Source organism: Podarcis raffonei, chromosome 18 (genome assembly GCF_027172205.1).
Source record: "Podarcis raffonei isolate rPodRaf1 chromosome 18, rPodRaf1.pri, whole genome shotgun sequence".
Taxonomy (NCBI): Eukaryota; Metazoa; Chordata; class Lepidosauria; order Squamata; family Lacertidae; genus Podarcis; species Podarcis raffonei.
Genome location: NC_070619.1, coordinates 5,716,360 through 5,739,623, shown reverse-complemented (window position 1 = coordinate 5,739,623; position 23,264 = coordinate 5,716,360). Strand labels below are relative to the sequence as shown.

General features: G+C 46.7%; 2 protein-coding genes across 3 annotated transcripts in view; one reads left to right on the top strand and one right to left on the bottom strand.

Annotated features, from left to right (window-relative positions):
* Nucleotides 1–1,088: 1,088 nt before the first annotated feature.
* On the bottom strand, nucleotides 1,089–11,293 carry LOC128405853 (forkhead box protein D3-like). Its single transcript, XM_053372851.1, has 3 exons — nucleotides 10,693–11,293; nucleotides 2,858–3,027; nucleotides 1,089–1,386 (listed from the first exon to the last, which is right to left on the bottom strand). Exons 1-3 carry the CDS (start codon nucleotides 11,002–11,004, stop codon nucleotides 1,089–1,091), a joined length of 780 nt encoding a protein of 259 aa, XP_053228826.1. The 5' UTR covers nucleotides 11,005–11,293.
* A 7,141-nt stretch (nucleotides 11,294–18,434) lies between these two features.
* PIAS4 (protein inhibitor of activated STAT 4) overlaps nucleotides 18,435–23,264 on the top strand; it is a 38,340-nt gene continuing 33,510 nt past the window's right edge. The window contains exon 1 of one of the 2 annotated variants that reach the window (XM_053372837.1): nucleotides 18,435–18,533. In XM_053372837.1, the coding sequence (XP_053228812.1) occupies nucleotides 18,492–18,533 (42 nt within the window). In that variant the 5' untranslated portion in view covers nucleotides 18,435–18,491. Of the gene's footprint in view, nucleotides 18,538–23,264 lie in introns of both variants that reach the window. The other variant, XM_053372838.1, reaches the window with a different exon arrangement.

Below are 23,264 nucleotides of genomic sequence, written 5' to 3'. Positions count from 1 at the left end.
GTTTTAAGGCTCTCAGCACAAAAGCCCCTGAGCCTTGTCTACCTGCAATTTGCTCTATCCATTCTGGAGGCTTGGGAATTGCTTCTGTCAAAATGTGGGGGGAGTTATAGCCTCTCCCACCCAAACATTGCCCAATAGTGATTTGTGGGAGAACAAAGCAGACCGGGATAGAGTCTGAATGAGTCTCGCACGGAAGCAGCCTGTTTTCTGAAGCGGTCAGGGCACACCACTAGTTTATGCATGCACACCTCACAAACCCCTTTCCATCCTTTCTCTAGGCAAGGAAGAAGCATAATCCTAGTTCAATGACATATTCCAGCCAGGTAAAGGGACCTGAGGGAGCTGGAGAGCACGGCCAGTGTGAGGTGTGGCCATGTCAGGGGTGTGTGGCCTGCAGCGGGGATGTGCATGTTGCAATTTACAGTTCCTGACTTGCATGTATGAAAGGGTTAACTGGAGCCCTGCGCTCAAGTTACCCAAGTGGGAGTGGCTTAGGCTCTCAGCAGCCTCTGGCTTCTCTTTCTCAGTCTTTTACAAGCAAAGTGAACTGAAACTCTCAACAAATGAGATTTTACAGCCTGCATCTTTGCTAACCAAAAGTTTGCGCGATCCTTTTTTGTAAGAAAACTATGTGCTTTTCCCATTTAATTCATTTGAAAACATTATTATTATTATTCATTTCACTGCCAGCAGATAGAGATATGTTTGGTGCTACATCTGGGGACTCTGTGAGTAAAACATCCCATTTTGTTGTTGTTGTTGCAAAGTTAAGTGTCTGTGATTTATTCTAGCCTAAGCCTTTTTTTGTGAGGATTTTTTGTTTAAAGATGGGCAAGGGCAGATGCAAATCTAACCAAGTTTCAATGTGCTGGGAGCAATTGCCATTATGCTTAACTCTGGAGAGTAGGAATATCTCCTCCAAACCTCTCTCTCCAACAGTGTGGCCTGAGGAGAATCCCGAGGGCTGAATAGATAGGAGAAGCTTTCAGCCCAGGCCTCTTCTAGAGAAGCAGCACCTAAAAAGATTGTCTTTTCCATGAACCATCTCTGATGCAGCGGCTACTGGTGGACCCAAGCTGGAGAAGGCGTCATGGATTAGCGTGGGCCAGGACGGGCCCAATCTGCAGCTGCGGTCTGCTCCAGGCCGCCCAGTTCAGCCTCTTTTCAGCCTGGGATTTCTCCTTCCCTCCTCCGGAGAAGAAAGGGTGAGGCCAGGAGACAGCCGAGGGCAGCAGGAGAGGAGGCAGCGCTGGCGGACAAGGTGGAGCCATGCCAGGGAGGCCGGCGTGGGCATATGGAGGGCAGCAGAGGCAGTAGCGGCCCGGGGAACAGCAGCTGAGTCCATAGAAAGCATATGGGTGGTAGTAGCCGAAGTTCACCGCCATCCTGGAAGGAAGAAGAGGACCAAATTTCACATTCACAGGAAACAGGCCATTGGTGGGACAGCTTTGTGTTTATATCTACAGTGGTCCCTTGGTTCTCAAACTCCTTGGTACTCAAACAACTTGGAACCCAAACACTGCAAACCCGGAATTGGGAGTTCCGGTTTGCGAACATTTTTCGGAAGCCGAACAAGCTCTGTTTTGAGTGTTACGCTTCCGATTTGAGTGCGACGCTGAGGTCTGTCTGCTTTTGCTATTTATTTTGAGTTTTTGCGGCTATTATTTTTTGCGTGGAACCCAGTTCAGCTACTGATTGATTTGACTGTGTGACTGCAGTACATTGTTTATTGCTTTCATTTGATGGATCAATGGTCTCGTCAGATAGTAAACTTAATGTCAAGTTGCTGTTTTAGGGGTTGTTTTTAAAAGTCTGAAGGCAGCCCTGTTTAGGGAAGCTTTTAGTGTTTAATAGGTTATTGTATTTTAGTGTTTTGTTGGAAGTCGCCCAGAGTGGCTGGGGAAACCCAGCCAGATGGGCGGGGTATAAATAATAAATTATTATTATTATTATTTAAATGTCCTGTAAATGCCGGGCAGTGGGCGGACACGACTCGGCCTCTGCTGGGCCACAAGCCCGTGTGATAACAGACCTTGGCGCCACGACTGAATGGCCCTCGCCTTTTCCTTACCCAACCCCGAAGGGAGAAAGCAGAGCAGGATAGCAGGTCTTTCCTTTGGTTCGGAAGAGGTCAAGCTGAGGTCAGCCGGAGGGCTAAAGGTCTTATCCTTTCCATGAGTATTGGAGGGTTAACAGAGCCCATTAAAGGATAGGATGAGTAGGGCTCATTCTGCATATGGCGCATGGAGAACCAAGGGAGGGGGAGGGATAAATGGGGGATTTGTTTGGCGCAAGAGCATAGCTGTCAACTTACAGATTTGAAAATAAAGGACCAGCAGCCTCAAAAATAAGGGATCAACAGCCAAAATAAGGGATTTTCAGAGCACAGGTATGTTCAGCTTCTGAGCCCCTCCGAGCCAAAGGCAGAAAGCCCAGCCAGCAGCCAAACGAAGCCTCAAGCGGTGGTTCCCACAGTGCGGCAACCCGGCAAAGGGGATGCAGCAAGGAAAACCACCGTCACCTCTCCGCTGGGAAGCGCTGAGCAAAGGCGAGTCCCCAGGCAACGCAGCCGATTTGATCGGCACAAGGCATGCAAGCTCCACCCCCCAGTCGTTCTTAGACTCCTTATTGGGTGAGCAACGCAGCCAAGCAACACAGTTGGAGCCTCCCTCCTCCCTGGCCGGCAGGGAGGGAGGGAGAGGAGCTGCTTCCTCTGAAACCCAGGAAATTTAAGGGACATCATCAATAAGGGACAGCAGGGGGGCACAGCGCTGGGATAAGGGACTTTCCTGCCAAATAAGGGACGCTTGACAGCTATGCGCAAGAGCAGCGTCAAAGCCGCGAGGATGCCTCTCACCTGCGGATCCTTCGTCGTGCTCTCCGCCGGTGGTAATCTCCCTTGGAGAAGTCTTCCAGGTTGGCCGGGTGGATGGCCCAGTAATGGCCTTTCCCATTGTCGCTGCGGCCCGCTTTGATGAAGCACTCGTTCAAGGACAGGTTGTGCCTCACGCTGTTGCGCCAACTCTTCTCCTGCACGTAAAAAAATGGGAAAAAGAGGGGTGTTGGGAGATCATTCAGTTTGCCACCAAAGGGTTAACTCCGCCGCCGGTAAAAACGGGGGTTGCTGGGGGGCGGAGGTTTTGCTTAGCAACCAGGCAAAATGGCAGGAGGCAGTTCCGAGGGAGTTTCGCCTCTGTATGTTTGGCTGGACGTCTGCCTGCTATGAACAAGGCTTGGAACATGTAAAGGTAAAGGGACCCTGACCGTTAGGTCCAGTCGCAAACGACTCTGGGGTTGCGGCGCTCATCTCGCTTTACTGGCCGAGGGAGCCGGTGTACAGCTTCCGGGTTATGTGGCCAGCAAGACTAAGCCGCTTCTGGCGAACCAGAGCAGCGCTGGAGCGGTACCTATTTACAGTCATACCTCGGGTTGAATACACTTCGAGTTGAGCGCGTTCGAGTTGCGCTCCGTGGCAACCCAGAAGTAACGGAGCTCGTTACTTCCAGGTTTCGCCACTTGCGCATGTGCAGACGCTCAAAATGATGTCACGCGTATGAAAAGCGACGCACACGTGCGCAGACGTGCTGTCGATAGTTACATTTACCTCTAGATGCGAACGGGGCTCCGGAACGGATCCCGTTCGTATCTAGAGGTACCACTGTATCTACTTGCACTGGTGTGCTTTCGAACTGCTAGGTTGGCAGGAGCTGGGACAGAGCAACGGGAGCTCACCCCATCGCGGGGATTCAAACCACCAACCTTCTGATCGGCAAGCCCTAGGCTCTGTGGTTTAACCCACAGCGCCACCCGCGTTCCTTTTAAGGCTTGGAATAAAAAGGACAAAAACCCCTTTGCTTATTTCTCCTCGGATGATGACACTGCTTTTGTTCAGCTGTCCTCAGTGAAGAGTTATAAGGATTTGTTTTTCTCTCTGGGTGCCATCGGTGTTATTTAAGTTACCGTATTTTTTGCACCATAACACTCACTTTTTTCCTCCTAGAAAGTAAGGGGAAATGTCTGTGCGTGTTATGGAGCGAATGCCTACGGATTGCGGGGGGATCTGCTGCAGTCGTGAGCAGAGGATCCATGGTTCCCCTTCCTTCCCTCCTCCGTGGTTCGCTTTGAAGCAGCAAAGCGGGAGAAGAGCCGCTGAGTGGGGAGGAGAGAGGGACAGAGAGCCTGCTTGCTTTAAAGGAGCAAAGCGGGAGAGGAGAGGAGCCTTCTCCCCTTATACCCCTCTTCTTCATTATTAGCAGCATCCTTCTCCACACACCCCACGCGTGCTCCTTGTCCCTTGAGTGCTTTTCCTTCCCTCCCCACTTAAAACGTGGTTACAAAGCACGGATCCACATGGATCCTCAGGATTTTTGCACTGGGTCACCCCAAATTCACCATCAGATCACATTACATGTCCATGGCTACAGCTTGCACCAAAAAAATCACGCACCCACTGTTGCCTGGGTGCAAAAACGTGGTTACAAAGCATGGATCCACATGGATCCTCAGGATTTTTGCATCGGGCTACCCCAAACTCACCGTCAGATCACATGTCTGTGGCCACAGCATGAACCACAAAAATCATACATCCGCTGTTTCGTTTAGAATATATATATTTTTTCCTCCTCTAAAAACTATGTGTGTGTTATGGTCGGGTGTGTGTTATAGGTACTTAGGCGGCTGGAGATGGCCGAGGAATAATTTCCGTTTGTGCAAGGCGTGACAGGGCCAAAGGCTTGCGGAAATGGCAGGATCGGGGCTATAGCTCTGGAACAGGTGCAGCAATATTTAAAATGAGCCTAACCTCTGAGTATGTGCAGAGTGCTTCCCCTTTAAATTCATTTTGGGGTAGGACCTTCAACAAATTCTAGTTCATCTTCAATCCCATTTTAGACCCTTTGGATCTTTGAGTTTAAAGATCGTAACTGTTTTTTGGGGGGGGATAAATTAAACCATTTGCATTCCGCGGTGTGCGTCTTCTGATTCCCCCCCATGCCTTTATAATAATATTTTTTTTTATTTATACCCCACCCTCCCCAGCCAAGGCCGGGCTCAGGGCGGCTTACAAACAATAATAATAACAAGTTGAATGATTACAACTTAAAAACAACATTAAAATAATGAAACATTAAAATGTAGCCTCATTGCAGGAGGAGAAGGAAAAGAAAAAAGAAAGAGAGGGAGGGAATCAAATTGGCTCCAAGCCAAAGGCCAGGCGGAACAACTCTGTCTTACAGGCCCTGCGGAAAGAAATCAGATCCTGCAGGGCCCTGGTCTCATGAGGCAGAGCGTTCCACCAGGCCGGGGCCAGTGCTGAAAAGGCCCTGCCTCTGGTTGAAGCTAATCTAACTTCCTTAGGGCCCGGGACCACTAGGGTGTTGCTATTTATGGACCTTGAGGCTCTCCGTAGGGCACACCGGGAGAGGCGGTCCTTTAGTCTTCTTTAGTATATTTTATTCTTTAGCACAACAGCTTATAACATTCTGAAAGCTGGGGGGGAACTCGGCTGAGGATCATTTGGATGAACTTGAATTGAACTGGCTGGGAATCGAACTAGTTAATTTTGTAAAGGGACCAGCATGAACTGGAATTAGTTCCTGTGGGGACCTGTTAAACCCAAACTTGAACTAGTTCCTTTGCGGATCTGTTAAACTTGAACTAGTGGTTCCTTTTTTATTTTTGAAAGTGAACTTTGTATGTCTTCAATGCACAAAACAATCATGCAATATCCAGGGCATTTTAGCAGATAAGACATATCTAATCTATTTTTTTATTATTAACATTTTTAATCTATGTATCATAATTGTTACAAAATATAAGCAAAATATTGCAAATATAGCGGTACCTCGGGTTAAGTACTTAATTCGTTCCGGAGGTCCGTTCTTAACCTGAAACTGTTCTTAACCTGAAGCACCACTTTAGCTAATGGGGCCTCCTGTTGCCGCCGCGCCGCCGGAGCACGATTTCTGTTCTCATCCTGAAGCAAAGTTCTTAACCCGAGGTACTATTTCTGGGTTAGCAGAGTATCTAAGCTGAAGCATATGTAACCTGAAGCGTATGTAACCTGAGGTACCACTGAACATACATATATATTTCAAATAAGCACATATATATGAAAAAAGGAGCAAGAGAGAAAAAAAGAAGAAAAGAAGAAAAAATAAAGAGAAAAGAAGAAGATATTCTACAAATATCTCAATACGAAAATAATAATATAGTATCTAATCTAAATGCTTTCTGGTCTTGGGTATCACGTCTTTATGAAATATTTATTGAAGTTTTACAAAAACATAAATACAAGAACACATACTAAAAGAAAAAAGAAAAGTAAAGATACAACATATAAAAGCACAAAAAAATAAGAAAAAATTAAAAACAATTCCATTTTTCATAACTTAAGACTCATTTGCTTGTTTCTTTGACCTCCTCACACCTCCCCTTCTTGTATTCCCATTTAAATAATCAAATCAGCAAATCCTTACCCTCTTTCATTTATCTTAACTCTATATCTTAACGTTTTATAACTCTGTATTTTCATCCATTATCAATTCATTTTTGCATATTCTTATTAACTTTGTTGCTAATGCCACTTATTTCCAATCCAACATCATTTTAACATTCATTAATTTTACAATGTTTCTGCAAATAATCTTTAAATTTCTTCCAATCTTCTTCCACCAACTCTTCTCCCAGGTCTCGGATTCTGCCAGTCATTTCTGCCAGTTCCATAAAGTCCATCACTTTCATCTGCCACTCTTCCAGGGTGGGTAGATCTTGGGGTATCACGTCTTTATGGTGTCTATTGAAGGCATCTGTGTTTCATTTGCATTTTGGGGACTGGTTGGCCACTTTGCTCTGACTTGGGTCACAAAGCTCACTGTGTGACCTTGTCAATCACTCTCAGGCTAACCTACCTCACAGGGTTGTTGTGGGCGGTAAATGAGGAGGGAGAGAATCATGATTCTCTTTTTTTGGAAAATAATATTTATTAAAGTTTCAAGGAAGTTACAAAAATGAAAAGAAGAAATGGAAAAAAAATACAAAATACAGAAAAATAAAAACAATTAAAAAACAAACCAGTCTTTCCATATCTTATCTTTCGTTTGCTTCTTTCCCTGACCTCCTCACACCTCCCTTTTTTGTATTCTAGTTCAATAGTTGTTTCAGCAAGTCCTTACCATTTTTTATTTTATCTTGATATTTTATCTTGATATATTGTAGCTTTACATTTTTACCTGTTAACAATCCATTTTTACATACCACTTTATAACATTATTGCTAAAACCACATAACTTCATTCCAGCATCCTTCTAACATTCCTTAATTTTACAATGTTTCTGTAGATAATCTTTAAATTTCTTCCAATCTTCTTCTACTGACTCTTCTCCCTGGTCTCGGATTCTGCCAGTCATTTCCGCCAGTTCCATATAGTCCATCACCTTCATCTGCCACTCTTCCAGGGTGGGTAAATCTTGTGTCTTCCAATACTTTGCAATAAGTATTCTTGCTGCTGTTGTAGCGTACATAAAGAAAGTTCTATCCTTCTTTGGCACCAATTGGCAGACCATGCCCAGGAGAAAGGCTTCTGGTTTCTTCAGGAAGGTATATTTAAATACCTTTTTCATTTCATTATAGATCATCTCCCAGAAAGCCTTAATCTTTGGGCACGTCCACCAAAGGTGAAGGAATGTACCTTCATTTTCTTTACATTTCCAACATTTATTATCGGGCAAATGATAGATTTTTGCAAGCTTGACTGGGGTCATGTACCACCTGTATATCATTTTCATAATATTTTCTCTTAAGGCATTACATGCCGTAAATTTCAGGAGGGGTGGGCGGTGGGAATGGAGAGTCCAGAATAGGGCACGGCTGGCTGGCTGGCACCCTAAACAGGAGAACTCCAGACTGCAACATTTTGTTGCAGATCCCACTATTCACTGTAATGATTTAACAGATTTAATAAATAAACCATTCAATAACAATGTAATAAATAAAATAAACAAACGTTTCTCTTCAGCCAGGCCTTCAGCTGATTAACATGCTACGGCTTTTTAAATGTTCTTTGTGGGATTGGTTTGTTTTTGTTTTATTATGTATTTAGTATTCTCGTTTTGTATTTTTGTCTGTTGTGAACCGTCCTGGGATATTCGGATGAAGGGCGGTATACAAATTTAATAAAACAAGCAAACAAACAACGAACAATAACAACCTAACTCCAAACCTTGCTTGCACAATCAGCCAATGTCTTTATTATCAATCAAAAACCTTGTTTATTTACTTTAATCTGATTTTTACTTATTGGAAGTAGCATGCATGTATTAGTCCCCTATTTACCCTCAAAACATCCCGCAGGCAACTGTCTGGGGGCAACTGAGATAAGCTTTTGGTTTACCGGCCACTTGAAGCTTCATTGCCAACTCTCAAAATATTACTAGTGATACCCTGCTCCCCAAGGTCAACTTGTTGCGGTCCTTGGTTCATTAGAGTGGCCCCAGAACTTGCCATGGTTAAAGCCATGGTTTTCCCAGTCGTGGTGTATGGAAGTGAGAGCTGGACCATCAAGAAGGCTGACTGCAGAAGAATGGATGCTTTTGAATTCTGGTGCTGCAGGAGACTCTTGAGAGTCCCATGGACTGCAAGAAGATCAAACCTCTTCATTCTGAAGGAAATCAGCCCTGAGTGCTCACTGGAAGGACAGATCCTGAAGCTGAGGCTCCAAGACTTTGGCCACCTCATGAGAAGAGAAGACTCCCTGGAAAAGACCCTGATGTTGGGAAAGATGGAGGGCACAAGGAGAAGGGGACGACAGAGGATGAGATGGCTGGACAGTGTTCTCGAAGCTACAAACATGAGTCTGACCAAACTGCAGGAGGCAGTGGAAGACAGGAGTGCCTGGCGTGCTCTGGTCCAGGGGGTCACGAAGAGTCGGACACGACTAAACGACTAAACAGTAACAACAGAACTTGCCGCGGTCTGGCGAGACTTAATGGAGGCAGACATATCTGTCAGTTTTTGTTTCTTTCAGCTTCTAATCCCCTCCTACTCTTGAATTCTGCAGCAATTTCCAAGAATAAAGTCCTCAGGAAAATCCGTTAACATTTCAGTGCAAATTTCTCCAAACGAACAACATTCTTGGATGCTGTTTAGCCTGCTGTACAAACATTTGCCAGCAGCTGCCCCTAATATAATGCATCTTTGAGTGTTATTTTCATGAATTTACGCACCCATTCCTCTAAGGCATGTCTCTTTGCACCACGGAATATGGAGAAACACGGATTTCGAAGGATAACCCTGTTTCGGCTCAAAAAGGTGGGAGTTTTGTAGTTGTTTGTTAAATTGCAGGCGGAATCTACTTTCTCCCCGCAAGCCTACCAAAGGAATGCTCTCTAGACTTAATGTTTGCAAGTCAGAAGCTCAAAAAAGTGAGTAGATAGGAAAGTAAATTCGTACCCTCTGCAGGAGCACTGCTTGAGAGTTACCACTGTTTGCCAGGAATCTCCTATAATGTTCTGAGCTTCTGTCCCGAGCCCTAGGGATTTCTGCTGAGATATCCCTGGACAGAGAAGAGAACTGGGTGTTAAAAAGGCCAAGAAACTGTATCACTGGCGTCCGATGTTCCAGTCTCGTGAAAAGGACGGCCACTTACGTATCGCCAAAAGGGAGGGGGAAAGAGGGTGCTGATTTGCATATATTTTGCATGCTATATGCATGGGGCACATTTGGAAATAAGAACTCGAAATGGAAAAGGGTGAATTGGGTGGAATCCAATGTTAGTAGGTCCGTTGAAATCAATGAACATGGCTAATCTAGATTAATTTCAGCAGGACTAGTGTTGCATACAGTGCTGGATTTAAGTGTAAGCTAAACAAGCTATAGTTTAGGACCCCACTCTCTTGCCCCCCCCAATATACTTCTTCTTAATTATAGTTCACTATTAATATACTTCTTAATTGTATTTTAGTTCAACAATTACTTTGATAAAATACATATTTCGTTACGTGCAAATGGCTTGAGATGCCTATGAGGTCCATAAATTACCATGTAGCATATATTCAACACAAAAAACCCAGCGGCAATTTGTTGTTGACAAAGGACAGCTGGACATATAAAGGGCCCCATTACCTTCAGTAGCTTAGGGCCTCATCAAACTGAAATCCAGCCCCGGTTGGATACAACACATTAAACCTCGTCATAATTCAGGAGATGGTGACTTGATCATTTGTATGCTTCCTCAGCCTTCTGTGGGGCTAACTGTCGATGGACCACTTCATGAACCTTAGACGTTTTTTATCTCTTAACTGGACCGGAACGGGACAGCCCTTCCTCTTCAGACAGAGGACTGTTCTCAGAGACCTGCCAACTAGCAGGACAGTAGAAGGCAAGGGCCGCAATTCAGTGGTAGAACATCTACTTTGTATGCAGAAGGTCCCACCTTCAGTCCTTAGCAGGTAGGGCTCTGGCCCGAAAACCTGGAGAGATGGACAATACTGAGCTTAGATGGACCGGGAAAAGGCAGCTTCTTCTGGGATCCTATGACTCTTGGCCACTGTACCCTGGAAGAAACCAGCCATGTCCTCGCCCACCAAGTTGGCTTGCTCAATGGACAAGGGCTCTAGGTTGGGCGACTCTAGAAGGTAGTTCAAGGCCCCAAGGTGACGACCCATGTTCTCCAGGGTACCTGTTGGCAGAACTCACCTTGTTTTTGAAGTATGGGTATTTATCCATAATCCACTGGTAGATGTCGGACAGCAAAAGCTTCTTCTCCGGCGAGGAGAGGATGGCGGTCGAAATGAGGGCGATGTAAGACTGGTTGGGTTTGTCCAGGAGATCTGGAGGTGCGTGAGGTCCAGGTTGCTCTGTCTCTGCGACGCCTCTCCCTTCTGCCCTCGCTTGTTCGCCCCTCGGTTCTGGATCCCTGCGGGGTGGTTTCGTGTTCTCAAAAAGGAGGTAATCAATGGTGAAAGAGACGCTAGGCTTCCTCTGGACCTCTGCCTCTGGTCTTTCCATGGCGGACGCAACTTGGGGTGCCCTTGATCTCAGCTCATCTTCGCCGGTCCTGGAAGTCCAGCAAGGTCCAGGAGCTGCGTTGGGGCAGCGGCGGAAACAGAAGCGTCTCCCGAGGGCTGGGCTTGTAATTAGTGCAGATTACAGGGTTTGCTAATTGTGTTTTCACAAACGGGCTGCCTCCGCAAAGCAGCCTGTTTATCTGGCAAAGACTTAGCTTTAGCAGGATTTGGCATCTAAGCCTAATAAATACATTGATTAATCCGCTCGGGATACAGGAATTCTGAGCTGGGTTTACCAACAGGTTGGCGGCAGCTGGAGGAGACGGGGGGGGTCAGGGAGGGGGTCACAGGAGGGTCTAGGAAAACAAAAGAGGAACCGTTTTTATTTCATTTCATTAGGATTTTTGCTTTCGCTTTAATCCTGCCCTTGTGCGTCCGGCCCAGTATACCTGAAGGAGCGTCTCCACCCACATCGTTCTGCCCGGACGCTGAGGTCCAGTGCCAGCGCCTTCTGGGTGTTCCCTCATTGCGAGAAGCTAAGCTACAGGGAACCAGGCAGAGGGCCTTCTCGGTAGTGGCCCTGTGGAACGCCGTCCCATCAGATGTCAAGGAAATAAGCAGCTATCCTATTTTTAAAAGACATCTGAAGGCAGCCCTGTTCAAGGAAGTTTTTAATGTGTGACATTTTGGTGTATTTTTGGTCTTTGTTGGACGCTGCCCAGAGTGGCTGGGGAAACCCAGCCAGATGGGCGGGGTACAAATAATAAATTATTAGTATAGCTAAGGAATAATTCCTAAAAATTCCAAATTCAGGAAAATAAGAGGCTGCCGCAGAAACTGAAGCTGCACAGAACAGGAATGCAGAAAGCTGTCCTCCATCACGTTCCTCTAGCTCGGCTACGCCTTGTCTCCAGTTGTTTTTGAACTACAGTTCCCATCATCCCTGACCACTGGTCCTGCTCGCTAGGGATGATGGGAGTTGTAGTCCAATAACAGCTGGAGGGCCTAGTTTGGGAGTGGCTGGTCCAAAGGCTATTCATCAGGAAATAAGGATTTGTTTTAAGTTTTTCATGTGGGCTAAAACTCAGTTAACAAAGACGGATACATATGCTATAATGTTGTGTTGTTTTTTTAGTTAAATAAATAGTTTAAATTGTTATTAAGGAAAAAACTTTCTCCTTCCAATAAAGTACAGCAGAAAAGTTGCCCAAATATTAACAGTCAAGTTTGGGGAACCCTGCCCTAGGGTCTCAGGCTTGGGGATTTCCCCAGGCCCAGGGGTGTTCCGAGGTGGGGGCGAGGGGGCGGTCCGACCTAGGTGCCATTCCAAAGGGGGGTGACAAAATGCCGACCCCCCGATCAGCGGCGCACCCCCTGGGACACACGCCACACCTCCTGCGATGAGTGCCACGCCCCTGGGACGAGTGCCACGCCCTTGGGATGCACGCCACGCCACCTGCGATGAGCGCCATGTCCCCTGGGACAAGCGGCGGTCCAGGTTGCTTCGCCTCTGCCCAGGTCTACCTGGAGATGCTGGGAATTTTACTGGGGGGGGTCTCCTGTATGTAGAACAGATGTTCCGCCACTGCTTTCTGCTCCCTCCCCGAACAAAAAGGTAAGTTTCCAGTCCTCTTAGACCTGAATAAAGGTCTCGGTTAGAAAAAAGGAACTTGGGAAGCTGCCTTATACCAAAACTGACCCCTGTGCCCTTGGGATCACGTCCTACTTGTGGGTTTTCCATAAGGGGCATTTGTTTGGTCACGGTAAGAACAGCTTGCTGGACTAGATGGGCTCTTGTGTTCTTTATTTTAACATGGGTAACCCGGTCTTTTGGGATGCAGGTGGCGCTGTGGGTTAAACCACAGAGCCTAGGGCTTGCCGATCAGAAGGTCGACGGTTCGAATCTCCGCGATGGGGTGAGCTCCTGTTGCTCGGTCCCTGCTCCTGCCAACCTAGCAGGAGGCACAAAGTGCAAGTAGATAAATAGGTACCACTCTGGCGGGAAGGTAAATGGTGTTTCCGTGCACTGCTCTGGTTCGCCAGAAGCGGCTTAGTCATGCTGGCCACATGTTCTGGAAAAACTGTCTGCAGACAAATGCCGGCTCCCTCGGCCAATAAAGTGAGATGAGCACCGCAACCCCAGAGTCGTCCACGACTGGACCTAATGGTCAGCGGTCCCTTTACCTTTACTAACCCCATCTTTTGGCCTCAAAGTCTCCCAGAGCTGTGTGTGGCGACATCAGTAAAAACTGCTACAACCCCACAAAAACAGGACGCCCAAATAATCCCTCGATAAAAACAATATCTAAAGAATTGTTGTTAAGTTGAGGTCCCACCTTGTCTGCGTGGGGCACGAATTCAGTTCGCATTTAAAGGCAAATCTACATAATTCACACTTTCTGAAACTATATGCGAACTGAAACCCAGCCGTATAATAATAATAATAATAATAATAATAATAATAATAATAATAATAATAATATTTTTAAAAGACATCTGAAGGCAACCTTGTTTAGGGAAGTTTTTAAGGTTTAATGCTGTATTTTTGTGTTTTTAATATTCAATTGGGAGCTGCCCAGAGTGGCTGGGGAAACCGAGCCAGATGGGCGGGGTATAAATACCGTATTTTTTGCTCTATAAGACTCACTTTTCCCCTCCTAAAAAGTAAGGGGAAATGTGTGTGCGTCTTATGGAGCGAATGCAGGCTGCGCAGCTATCCCAGAAGCCAGAACAGCAAGAGGGATTGCTGCTTTCACTGCGCAGCGATCCCTCTTGCTGTTCTGGCTTCTGAGATTCAGAATATCTTTTTTCTTGTTTTCCTCCTCCAAAAACTAGGTGCGTCTTGTGGTCTGGTGCGTCTTATAGAGCGGAAAATACAGTAAATTATTATTATTATTATTATTATTATTATTATTATTATTATTATCAATAATAATTTGGGGCTTTCCAAATACTGTAATGCAGTTCTCCAGTCACAAAAATGCCCATATTAAAGAGTGCTTTTTATGCATATATTACTAAAGGAATTAAATGCATTATTTTAGGGGGAAAGTTGGCTTTGCAAATAGGTGTACATTAGGTAACTTAGAATTATTTCTAGAACTTCTATAACAATTTCTACTTCATCTTCAAGTTCATTCTTTTATGTGTGGAGGTTTTCTTTCTTTACCTTGGTTCTCAATCTGTTCTGGAAGTCCATTCCAAAACCAAAGCGTTCCAAAACCAAAGCAAGCTTTCCCATAGAAAGTAATGCATAATGGATTAATCTGTTCTGGACTTTTAAAAACGACCCCTAAAACAGCAGTTTAACATGAATTTTACCATCTAACAAGACCATTGGTCCATAAAAAGAAAGCAATAAACAATGTACTGAAGTCACACAATCAGTCCATCAGTAGCTGGACTGGGTTCCACACAGTCACAAAAACAAAATGAAAAAGAGCCACAAAAACAGAAACGCAAAATAAATAGCAAAAACAGACAAACCTCAGCGTAACACTCAAAACAGAGCATGTTCAGCTTCTGGAAAAAATTGGCAAACCAGAACACTTACTTGTGGGTTTGCAGTTTTTGTCAGTCTCAGTCTCAGTCAGTTTTATTGCACATAGCCAAAGGCTGCCGCAATGTACACAGAATTATTTGACAATTAAAAGAAAATATACTGAATTGGTAAAAAAAGACTTAAAACATTTATATTATTAAAACATTACGTACTCTAAACAAAGCTATAAAAGTACCCCAATGTACAAATAAAAAACTTGGGTTCCAAGTTGTTTGAGTATCAAGGCATTTGAGAACCAAGGTACCACTGTATAGACTCTTTTAAGCTTAAATCACAATTGTTGGGGGAAGTAAATCAAACAATGTGTGAGTGTGTTTTGGTGTTTTCTAAACCTATGTAAGTACCGTATTTTTCGCCCTATAGGACACACTTTTCCCCCTCCAAAAATGAAGGGGAAATCTGTGTGCGTCCTATGGGGCGAATACAGGCTTTCACTGAAGCTTGGAGAGCGAGAGGGGTCGGTGCGCACCGACCCCTCTCACTCTCCAGGCTTCAGGAAGCTATCCGCAAGCCTGGGGAGCCCGCGGGAGGTTCCCGCAGGGCTCCCTAGGCTGCGGATAGCAGCCTGCCGCCCGGCGCGCGGGGCAGACATCGGCCAGCCCCACAAGCTCGGGGAACAGCGGGGAGGCGCAGCACCGCCATTCCTCGACCTGGTTTTGGGGGGAAAATAAAGGAATTTTTTCCCCTTTATTTCCCCCCAAAAAACTAGGTGCGTCCTATGGGACGGAGCGTCCTATGGGACGAAAAATACGGTATATTTTATAATTCAGCACAGCGGCTGATAATCGTTTGGATGAACTAGTTCATTTGTAAAGGGATGAACGTGACCGACACTTAGTTCTTTATTGGAAACTTTGAATGTGCAGCTAGGGTTGCCATACGTCTGGGGAAATCCGGACATATCGGCATATCGGCATAAGTGGCAATTTTGGCGATTTATATGAATAAAAAGCTCTAAAAGCTCAACAACTTTTTGGTCTGGATTTTCACTTTCTGATATATGGCAACCCTATGTCCAACTCATTTCCTTTTTTCGAACGAGCTTCCCAGGCTCTGGGCTTCCAATAAGCTCAAGGCAGCGTCCTTCAAGCCAAAATCTGAAATATTTGCATCCATCAATTACTGCTGATTTATTCAGCATGGCAGCAGAAGAAAAGCTATGCTAGATTGTTATGAGGGGCAGGCAAACTGTCTATGCAGTGTGGCATATATTTTTAAAAATACAGAAATACAACGCCCACCGCTGTAGCAAATATCTGAAATCTATAGAAAACTGAAATGCTGTCTTTATAGTAAACACGTGGGGTTATCTGTTAATTCTTTCCTGTTATTTCTTTCCAGCTATGATATATATTTTTTGCCTCTTTTGCCACTTCTTCCGATTTTCCAGAATTCTGAAAACTGTGGCATTATTAGACCCCTTGACCCTGGTAATGTAAGGCAGGGGGGAAATGTGGCAAATAAATAAATTGACAAAACATTGATGCATTGTACAGTTTTCCCTTCCCATAGCGTATGATGTGTGTATAAAATATATATTGCTGTAAGTTGCTTGGATACCTTTGGGTCACAAGCGACGGGCAAATTTAATATATGATTATGGTGATGATAATGATCAGTCCACGTGGGATTTTGGACAGAGCGGAATGAAGGTGAATGACAGAATCGTAGAGTTGGAAGAGACCCCGTGGGGTCATCCAGCCCAACCCCATGCAATGAAGGAATCTGGAACCCACAACCCTGAGATTAAGACTCTCATGTTCTATCGATTCAGCTTATCCCCCCCAAAAAAGTGGGGTGTGTGGTGTTGCTTTATCCATTAGATTCACATCCTGCCTTTCCTCTCAAATTATTTTTAAATTGTGGCTACTTGGTGGGCCTCTTAAATACACTCTGTGCATGCCCAGAGGGCCTCCCTGACCATATTGCTGTTCGTCCACTGAAACCGAGCCTAGCCACTACAAAACCCTCTCCTAAGGCTAGTAGTTGTTTAGTCGTTTAGTCATTTTGACTCTTCGTGACCCCCTGGACCAGAGCACGCCAGGCACTTCTCTAGGTGATGGTCAACAATTTGGCTGCAAAAGGCAAGTCAAATGACACACAAAAAATTGTTGTTATTTAGTCGTTTAGTCGTGTCTGACTCTTGGTGATCCCATGGACCAGAGCACGCCAGGCACTTCTGTCTTCCACTGCCTCCCGTGGTTTGGTCAAACTCATGCTGGTAGCTTCGAGAACACTGTCCCACCATCTCGTCCTCTGTCGTCCCCTTCTCCTTGTGCCCTCCATCTTTCCCAACATCAGGGTCTTTTCCAGGGAGTCTTCTCTTCTCATGAGGTGGCCAAAGTCTAGGAGCCTCAGCTTCAGGATCTGTCCTTCCAGTGAGCACTCAGGGCTGATTTCCTTCAGAATGGAGAGGTTTGATCTTCTTGCAGTCCATGGGACTCTCCAGAGTCTCCTCCAGCACCAGAATTCAAAAGCATCCATTCTTCTGCAGTCAGCCTTCTTGATGGTCCAGCTCTCACTTCCATACACCACGACTGGGAAAACCATAGCTTTAACTATACGGACCTTTGTTGGCAAGGTGATGTCTCTGCTTTTTAAGATGCTGTCTAGGTTTGTCATAGCTTTTCTCCCAAGGAGCAGGCGTCTTTTAATTTCGTAACTGCTGTCACCATCTGCAATGATCATAGAGCCCAAGAAAGTAAAATCTCTCACTGCCTCCATTTCTTCCCCTTCTATTTTCCAGGAGGTGATGGGACCAGTGGCCATGATCTTCGTTTTTTTGATGTTGAGCTTCAGACCATATTTTGAGCTCTCCTCTTTCACCCTCATTAAAAGGTTCTTTAATTCCTCCTCCTTTTCTGCCATCCAGGTTGTGTCATCTGCATATCTGAGGTTGTTGATATTTCTTCCGGCAATCTTAATTCCGGCTAGGGATTCATCCAGCCCAGCCTTTCGCATGTATGTATAAAATACATATTGCTGTTAGTTGCTTGGATCCCTTCGGGTCACAAGCGACCGGTAAATTTAATAAATGATTATGGTGACGATAATGATCAGTCCACATGGGATTTTCGACAGAGCGGAACGAAGATTAATGACAGAATGATAGAGTTGGAAGAGACCCCGTGGGGTCATCCAGTCCAACCCCATGCAATGAAGGAATCTTTTGCACACCGTGGGGCCGGAACCCACGACCCTGAGATTAAGACTCTCATGTTCTACCGATTCAGCTTATCCCCCTTCCCAAAGTGGGGTGTGTGGTGTTGCTTTATCCATTAGGTTCACATCCTGCCTTTCCTCTCAAATTATTTTTAAATTGTGGCTACTTGGTGGGCCTCTTAAATGCACTCTGCACATGCCCAGAGGACCTCCCTGACCATATTGCTGTTCGTCCACTAAACCCGAGCCTGGCCACTACAAAACCCTCTCCTAAGGTTAAATCGAACCTAAATATGACCACAGATTAAATCCTGCCCGCAAATTATTTCCCCTTTTTTGGGGGGTGAGTGTCTCTTTAAGAGCCGGCTGGGCGTGGCCACGCCTCGTCCTCGCTCTTTCTCGGGAAGAGGAAGCGGGCAAGGCGGGTTGGCTTGCCGCCGCTGCGCGCATGCGCCGCCTCTCCCCTCTTCTGGCGGAGGAGAAGCGAGAGGCCGGCCCGAGAAAGCTTCGCCGGGTCGCTTGGCGCGCATGCGCTCCTCGTCTCCGGCGTCGCACGTCAGGAGAGGTTTTTTTCGTACGGAGCGTCGACGCTGATTGGAGAAAAGAGGGCGGGGGCGGGGAAAGAAACCACAAGACGCGCGCTCCGGATTGGCCGAGCCGGGGCGCTTAGCCGTTGACGTCCCCCCCGTCACGTGACGCGGGCGGCTCTTCTCTTTCTTCTTCCCTCCCCCCGCCCCTCCCTCCACCTGTTCCCGGCGCGTTGGATGCTGGAAGCCAAGATGGCGGCGGAGCTGGTGGAGGCGAAAGTGAGTGAGTGAAAGAGGAGAGGGAGGGAGGGGAGGGAGGGAGAGGAGAAGCGGGGGTCCGAAGGGGCGCCCCGTCCCCCCCCACTGAGGTATGTTTTTTTGGGGGGGGGAACCCTATGAATCTGTGCCACAGGGAGGGGCACCTGAGGAGGAAGGGGCGTGGCTAAAGGGGAGGGGCGGCCAGAAGCCCCGCCCCCGTCCCGAGGGACGACCCCCTCCAGGGACGACCCCCCCTCACCAATCCCCCCCACTCTCACATCTCCCCTCTCCCTACCTCCTGCTGCTTTCCCACCCCCCTTCAAGACAGCCCTCCCCTCCCCCCATGCCAGAGAAGACCCTCCCCATTTCCTCTCACCCCCCCAGGAGGGTTTGTTTGCCTGTCTGTTTGTTTACATGCCTTTTATCTCGCCCTCATGCCAGCCCTCCCTTTGGGGCACCTTTTGACAGCCAGGAGGAGTTGCCACCAACCCTGCAAGGTGGATTTTTCTTGGGGGGGGGACACGGTTTGTTTGGAGCTGATTTAATCCTGATTGATATGTGTGTGCGTGTGTTGAAAGCGAAAACAAAACAAAAACACAACAGCAGCAAAGTGCGATCTTACGCAGGTCTTACTCAGAAAGTAAGCACCCCTTGGGTTCACCAGGGTGGTGTGAAAGGTAAGGTAAAGGGACCCCTGACCATTAGGTCCAGTCGTGGCCGACTCTGGGGTTGCAGCGCTCATCTCGCTTTACTGGCCGAGGGAGCCGGCGTTCAGCTTCTGGGTCATGTGGCCAGCAGGACTAAGCCGCTTCTGGCAAACCAGAGCAGCGCACGGAAATGCCGCTTACCTTCCTGCCGGAGCGGTACCTATTTATCTACTTGCACTTTTGGGTGTGCTTTCAAACTGCTAGGTTGGCAGGAGCAGGGACCGAGCAACGGGAGCTCACCCCGTCATTGCGGGGATTCGAACCGCTGACCTTCTGATCGGCAAGTCCTAGGCTCTGTGGTTTAACCCACAGCACCACCCATGTCCCATTGAGGGTGGTGTTACTCGCTGGTTAAGTCGCCTGGAATAGCAGCTTGGCAATCATATACAGTGGTACCTCGGGTTAAGTACTTAATTCGTTCCGGAGGTCCGTTCTTAACCTGAAACTGTTCTTAACCTGAAGCACCACTTTAGCTAACGGGGCCTCCTGCTGCTGCTGTGCCGCCGGAGCACGATTTCTGTTCTCATCCTGAAGCAAAGTTCTTAACCCGAGGTACTATTTCTGGGTTAGCGGAGTCTGTAACCTGAAGCATATGTAACCTGAGGTACCACTGTACATGCCTAATTGGAAATCGCTAGGTAAATTCTAGGTAAGGGTTGCAGCCTTCGCCTGCTGCACAGCCAACACGGGCACCCACCAAGCGTGGCGGTACCTTTTTGAAAGTGAAACAGGTTTATTCTGCTTGAAGCACGTTTGTGAACTGGATTTGTCAGGTGTTGGCTCTCTCCTGCCAGATATTTATTGTGCATACATGTGTGTGTGTTTATTTGTTAATTTGAAACCTTAGCTGTTTTAATGGAGGAGGGTGAATCTGAAACATTTAACAGATCAACACATCTCTTAGTCGTTCCCTTGTTTACCTTGTATATGCACCCATGTGGATAATAACAGAAAAAGCTATAAATGCATTTCTGTGGCACATAAGGACCTATGAAGGGCCCTGCTGGATCATGCCAGGGGCCCATCTAGTCCAGAATCCTATTCTCACAGTGACCAACCAGATGCCACGATGGGAGGCCTGAGTGCAACTGCGACTCTCCTCTACCTGAACTGGCATTCAGAGGCATAGGGTTTGTGGTCACGGAGGTAGGGCATAGCTGTCATGGCTAGTAGATGCTGATAGCCTTATCTTCTATGTAATTAGACTCTTAAGTCACAAAACCACCTGCCAAAATGGAATATCTGTGAGATACTTTAAGGCTCCTTCTCTGTGTGTTCTGTATTAAGTTGAACCATGCAGAGCCAGTTGTGAAACCAATGGACACCTCAGATAGCATGCAAAGTCATGTATAGGAAGCCACAATTATAAGTGCTGCCATTTGTATTAATGATTGCACTTTTACTTTACAAGAGTAGATTTGGCTTGTTTCGTGAATATTCAGAAACAAAGACTTTAGGGTAGTTAACTTCTTTGAGTGAATTTGGAATGGTTGGCTTCCAGTTTTTTTCAGTAAGCTGTGGACACAAACTGGGAAGTCTTCAGTTGAAACCGTGAATTTCTACGCACTTACGTATTTGTTACTTATTTAGAGCACTTTTATCTCTCCTGAAGACATCTGGCTTACTAGAAGTACATGTAAAAAGGATCTAGGGGTCTTGGTGGACCACAAGCTTAACATGAGTCCGCAGTGTGTTGCAGCAACAAAAAAAGCTAATGCCGTTCTAGGCTGCATCAACAGAAGTATAGTGTCTAGATCAAGGAAAGTCATAGTACCACTCTATTCTGCCTTGGTCAGGCTACACTTGGAGTACTGTGTCTAATTCTGGGCACCACAATTTAAGAAGGATGTTGACAAGCTGGAATGTGTGCAGAGGAGGGCAACCAAGGTGACCAACTAAGCCTTATGAGGAGCACTTGAAGGAGTATGTTTAGCGTGGAAAAGAGGAAACTGAGAGGAGATATGATAGCCATCTTCAAATATTTCAAGGGCTGTCACACGGAGGAGGAAGCATGCTTGTTTTCTCCTGCTTTGGGGGTAGGACTTGAACCAATGCCTTCAAGTTGCAAGGAAGGAGATTCCGACTAAACATTCGGGAAAAAACTTTCTGACAGTAAGAGCTGTTCAGCAGTGGAACAGACTCCCACGAGAAGTGGTGGGCTCTCCTTCCTTGGAGGTTTTTAAGCAGAGGTTGGATGGCTGTCTGTCATGGATGCTTTAGCCGAGATTCCTGCGTTACAGGGGGTTGGACTAGATGATCCGTGGGTCCCTTTCAACTGGTAAGATTCTACGAGTCTATGAACCATACGACGCTCCCAGAGCAGCGTATAAATTTCAATAATAAGACAACCCCGGGCCTCAGACTCAGAATCTGATAGATAAAACACAAATGGGAAAGGAGTGTGCAAGGGGCCCTTTATCTCAGCTACAGTTAGTGTGAAGGCTGCAAGGAAAGTCTTGCTGCTGTCAGACCCAGCTCTAACAGGGGGGAAATGAGGCTAGCCCATCTCACAGGGCTGTTGTAAGGAGTACAGCATCTTTTAGTGCTATGGAGGCTTGGCGCTCTATAAATGTCAATTATTATTGTAGCAAATGAATATCTGCAGTAGACTTGTCCAGTCTGATACGGACAGCAGCAGATTTTCTCAAACTGGTGTGCATGAGGTGCGACAGGCATCGCTGTCTCCTCGCTCCCTTTTCCAACCCGAGGGCCTTCTGGGAAACCTTCCAAGAGCCACGTGCCAGTCGTGGGCAGAAGTGGGTGGAGCAATGAATGCAGATTACAGCTTTGTGAAGCAGGGTGCTTCCAGCACACTCTGCTCCATCCCGTCATCCAGACAAAGCAAGAGGACACATTCCAGCCAGGCAAAGTCACTCCAGGAGGGTGCAAAGCAAAGGCTGGTGAGAGTATGTGGCCGGTGGAACACTCCAAGGCCCAGCTAGAGAGCCCTGGGATGGTTGGATTTGGCACTGAGGAATCCCATTCTGCCTCCACTGCCAAGTCCTTGCTTGCTTGCCTGCCTGCCTGCCTGCCTATCTATTGCTCTTGTCGTTTTTGCATGGGCTTCCCTTTGCTTGCGCTGTCCTGAGCGGCTGGAGCTTCGGTGGTGCAGCTGTGAAATGGTGAGGTTTGAAGGTTTGAGATTTTAAGGCAGTGGCTGTGAATCGTAATAAGCGGAGACCTACTTTTTAAATTAGGGACGCGGGTGGCGCTGTGGGTAAAAGCCTCAGCGCCTAGGGCTTGCCGATCGAAAGGTCGGCGGTTTGAATCCCCGCGGCGGTGTGCGCTCCCGTTGCTCGGTCCCAGCGCCTGCCAACCTAGCAGTTCGAAAGCACCCCCAGGTGCAAGTAGATAAATAGGGACCGCTTACTAGCGGGAAGGTAAACGGCGTTTCCGTGTGCTGCGCTGGCTCGCCAGATGTAGCTTTGTCACGCTGGCCACGTGACCTGGAAGTGTCTCCGGACAGCGCTGGCCCCTGGCCTCTTAAGTGAGATGGGCGCACAACCCCAGAGTCTGTCAAGACTGACCCGTACGGGCAGGGGTACCTTTACCTTTTACTACTTTTTAAATTAGTTGGAGCAGATAGGAGGCTTTGCTGCTGCTGCTGCTTCCTCTGTTGTTACCGTTAACCAATTTATATACCGCTTTTTAGACACAGATGACGTTCCACTATTTCAGTGCCTTAACGAGATCTGCGCAGCATTGTCAAAACATAGTGTTTAGCCAAGCCTCCTGTTCAGCACAGGATCTGCAGAAACCTCCAGTGCCTCTCAAGTCAGCCTGTTCCTCACTTAACAACCCTTACTCTAAGAAGGTCCCCCTCATGTTCAGCCAAATCTGTTTCTTTCGTCTTCTGTAAAAGTCTATCAGTATTTTGGTTTTTTTAATCTCCGTATTAAAAGGGCAAAGCAAGTTGCTGGATCTCATTATTTTTAGCATATGGAGGGCACAACATGACTGCTGCGGATTACTTCACGCATCTGATAGAGCCAACAAAAATCCAGGCCACAATACCTCTTACGCCCCAAAGTCCTGCAATAATCAT

Excerpts from the sequence above, each read along its gene's own strand:
- LOC128405853 (XM_053372851.1), bottom strand. The coding sequence starts at position 11,004 with ATGGAAAGACCAGAGGCAGAGGTCCAGAGGAAGCCTAGCGTCTCTTTC. Across the intron at positions 3,028-10,692 it reads ACCCATACTTCAAAAACAAG|AAGAGTTGGCGCAACAGCGT; the intron begins GTGAGTTCTGCC and ends TACGTGCAGGAG. Across the intron at positions 1,387-2,857 it reads GCACGACGAAGGATCCGCAG|GATGGCGGTGAACTTCGGCT; the intron begins GTGAGAGGCATC and ends TCTTCCTTCCAG.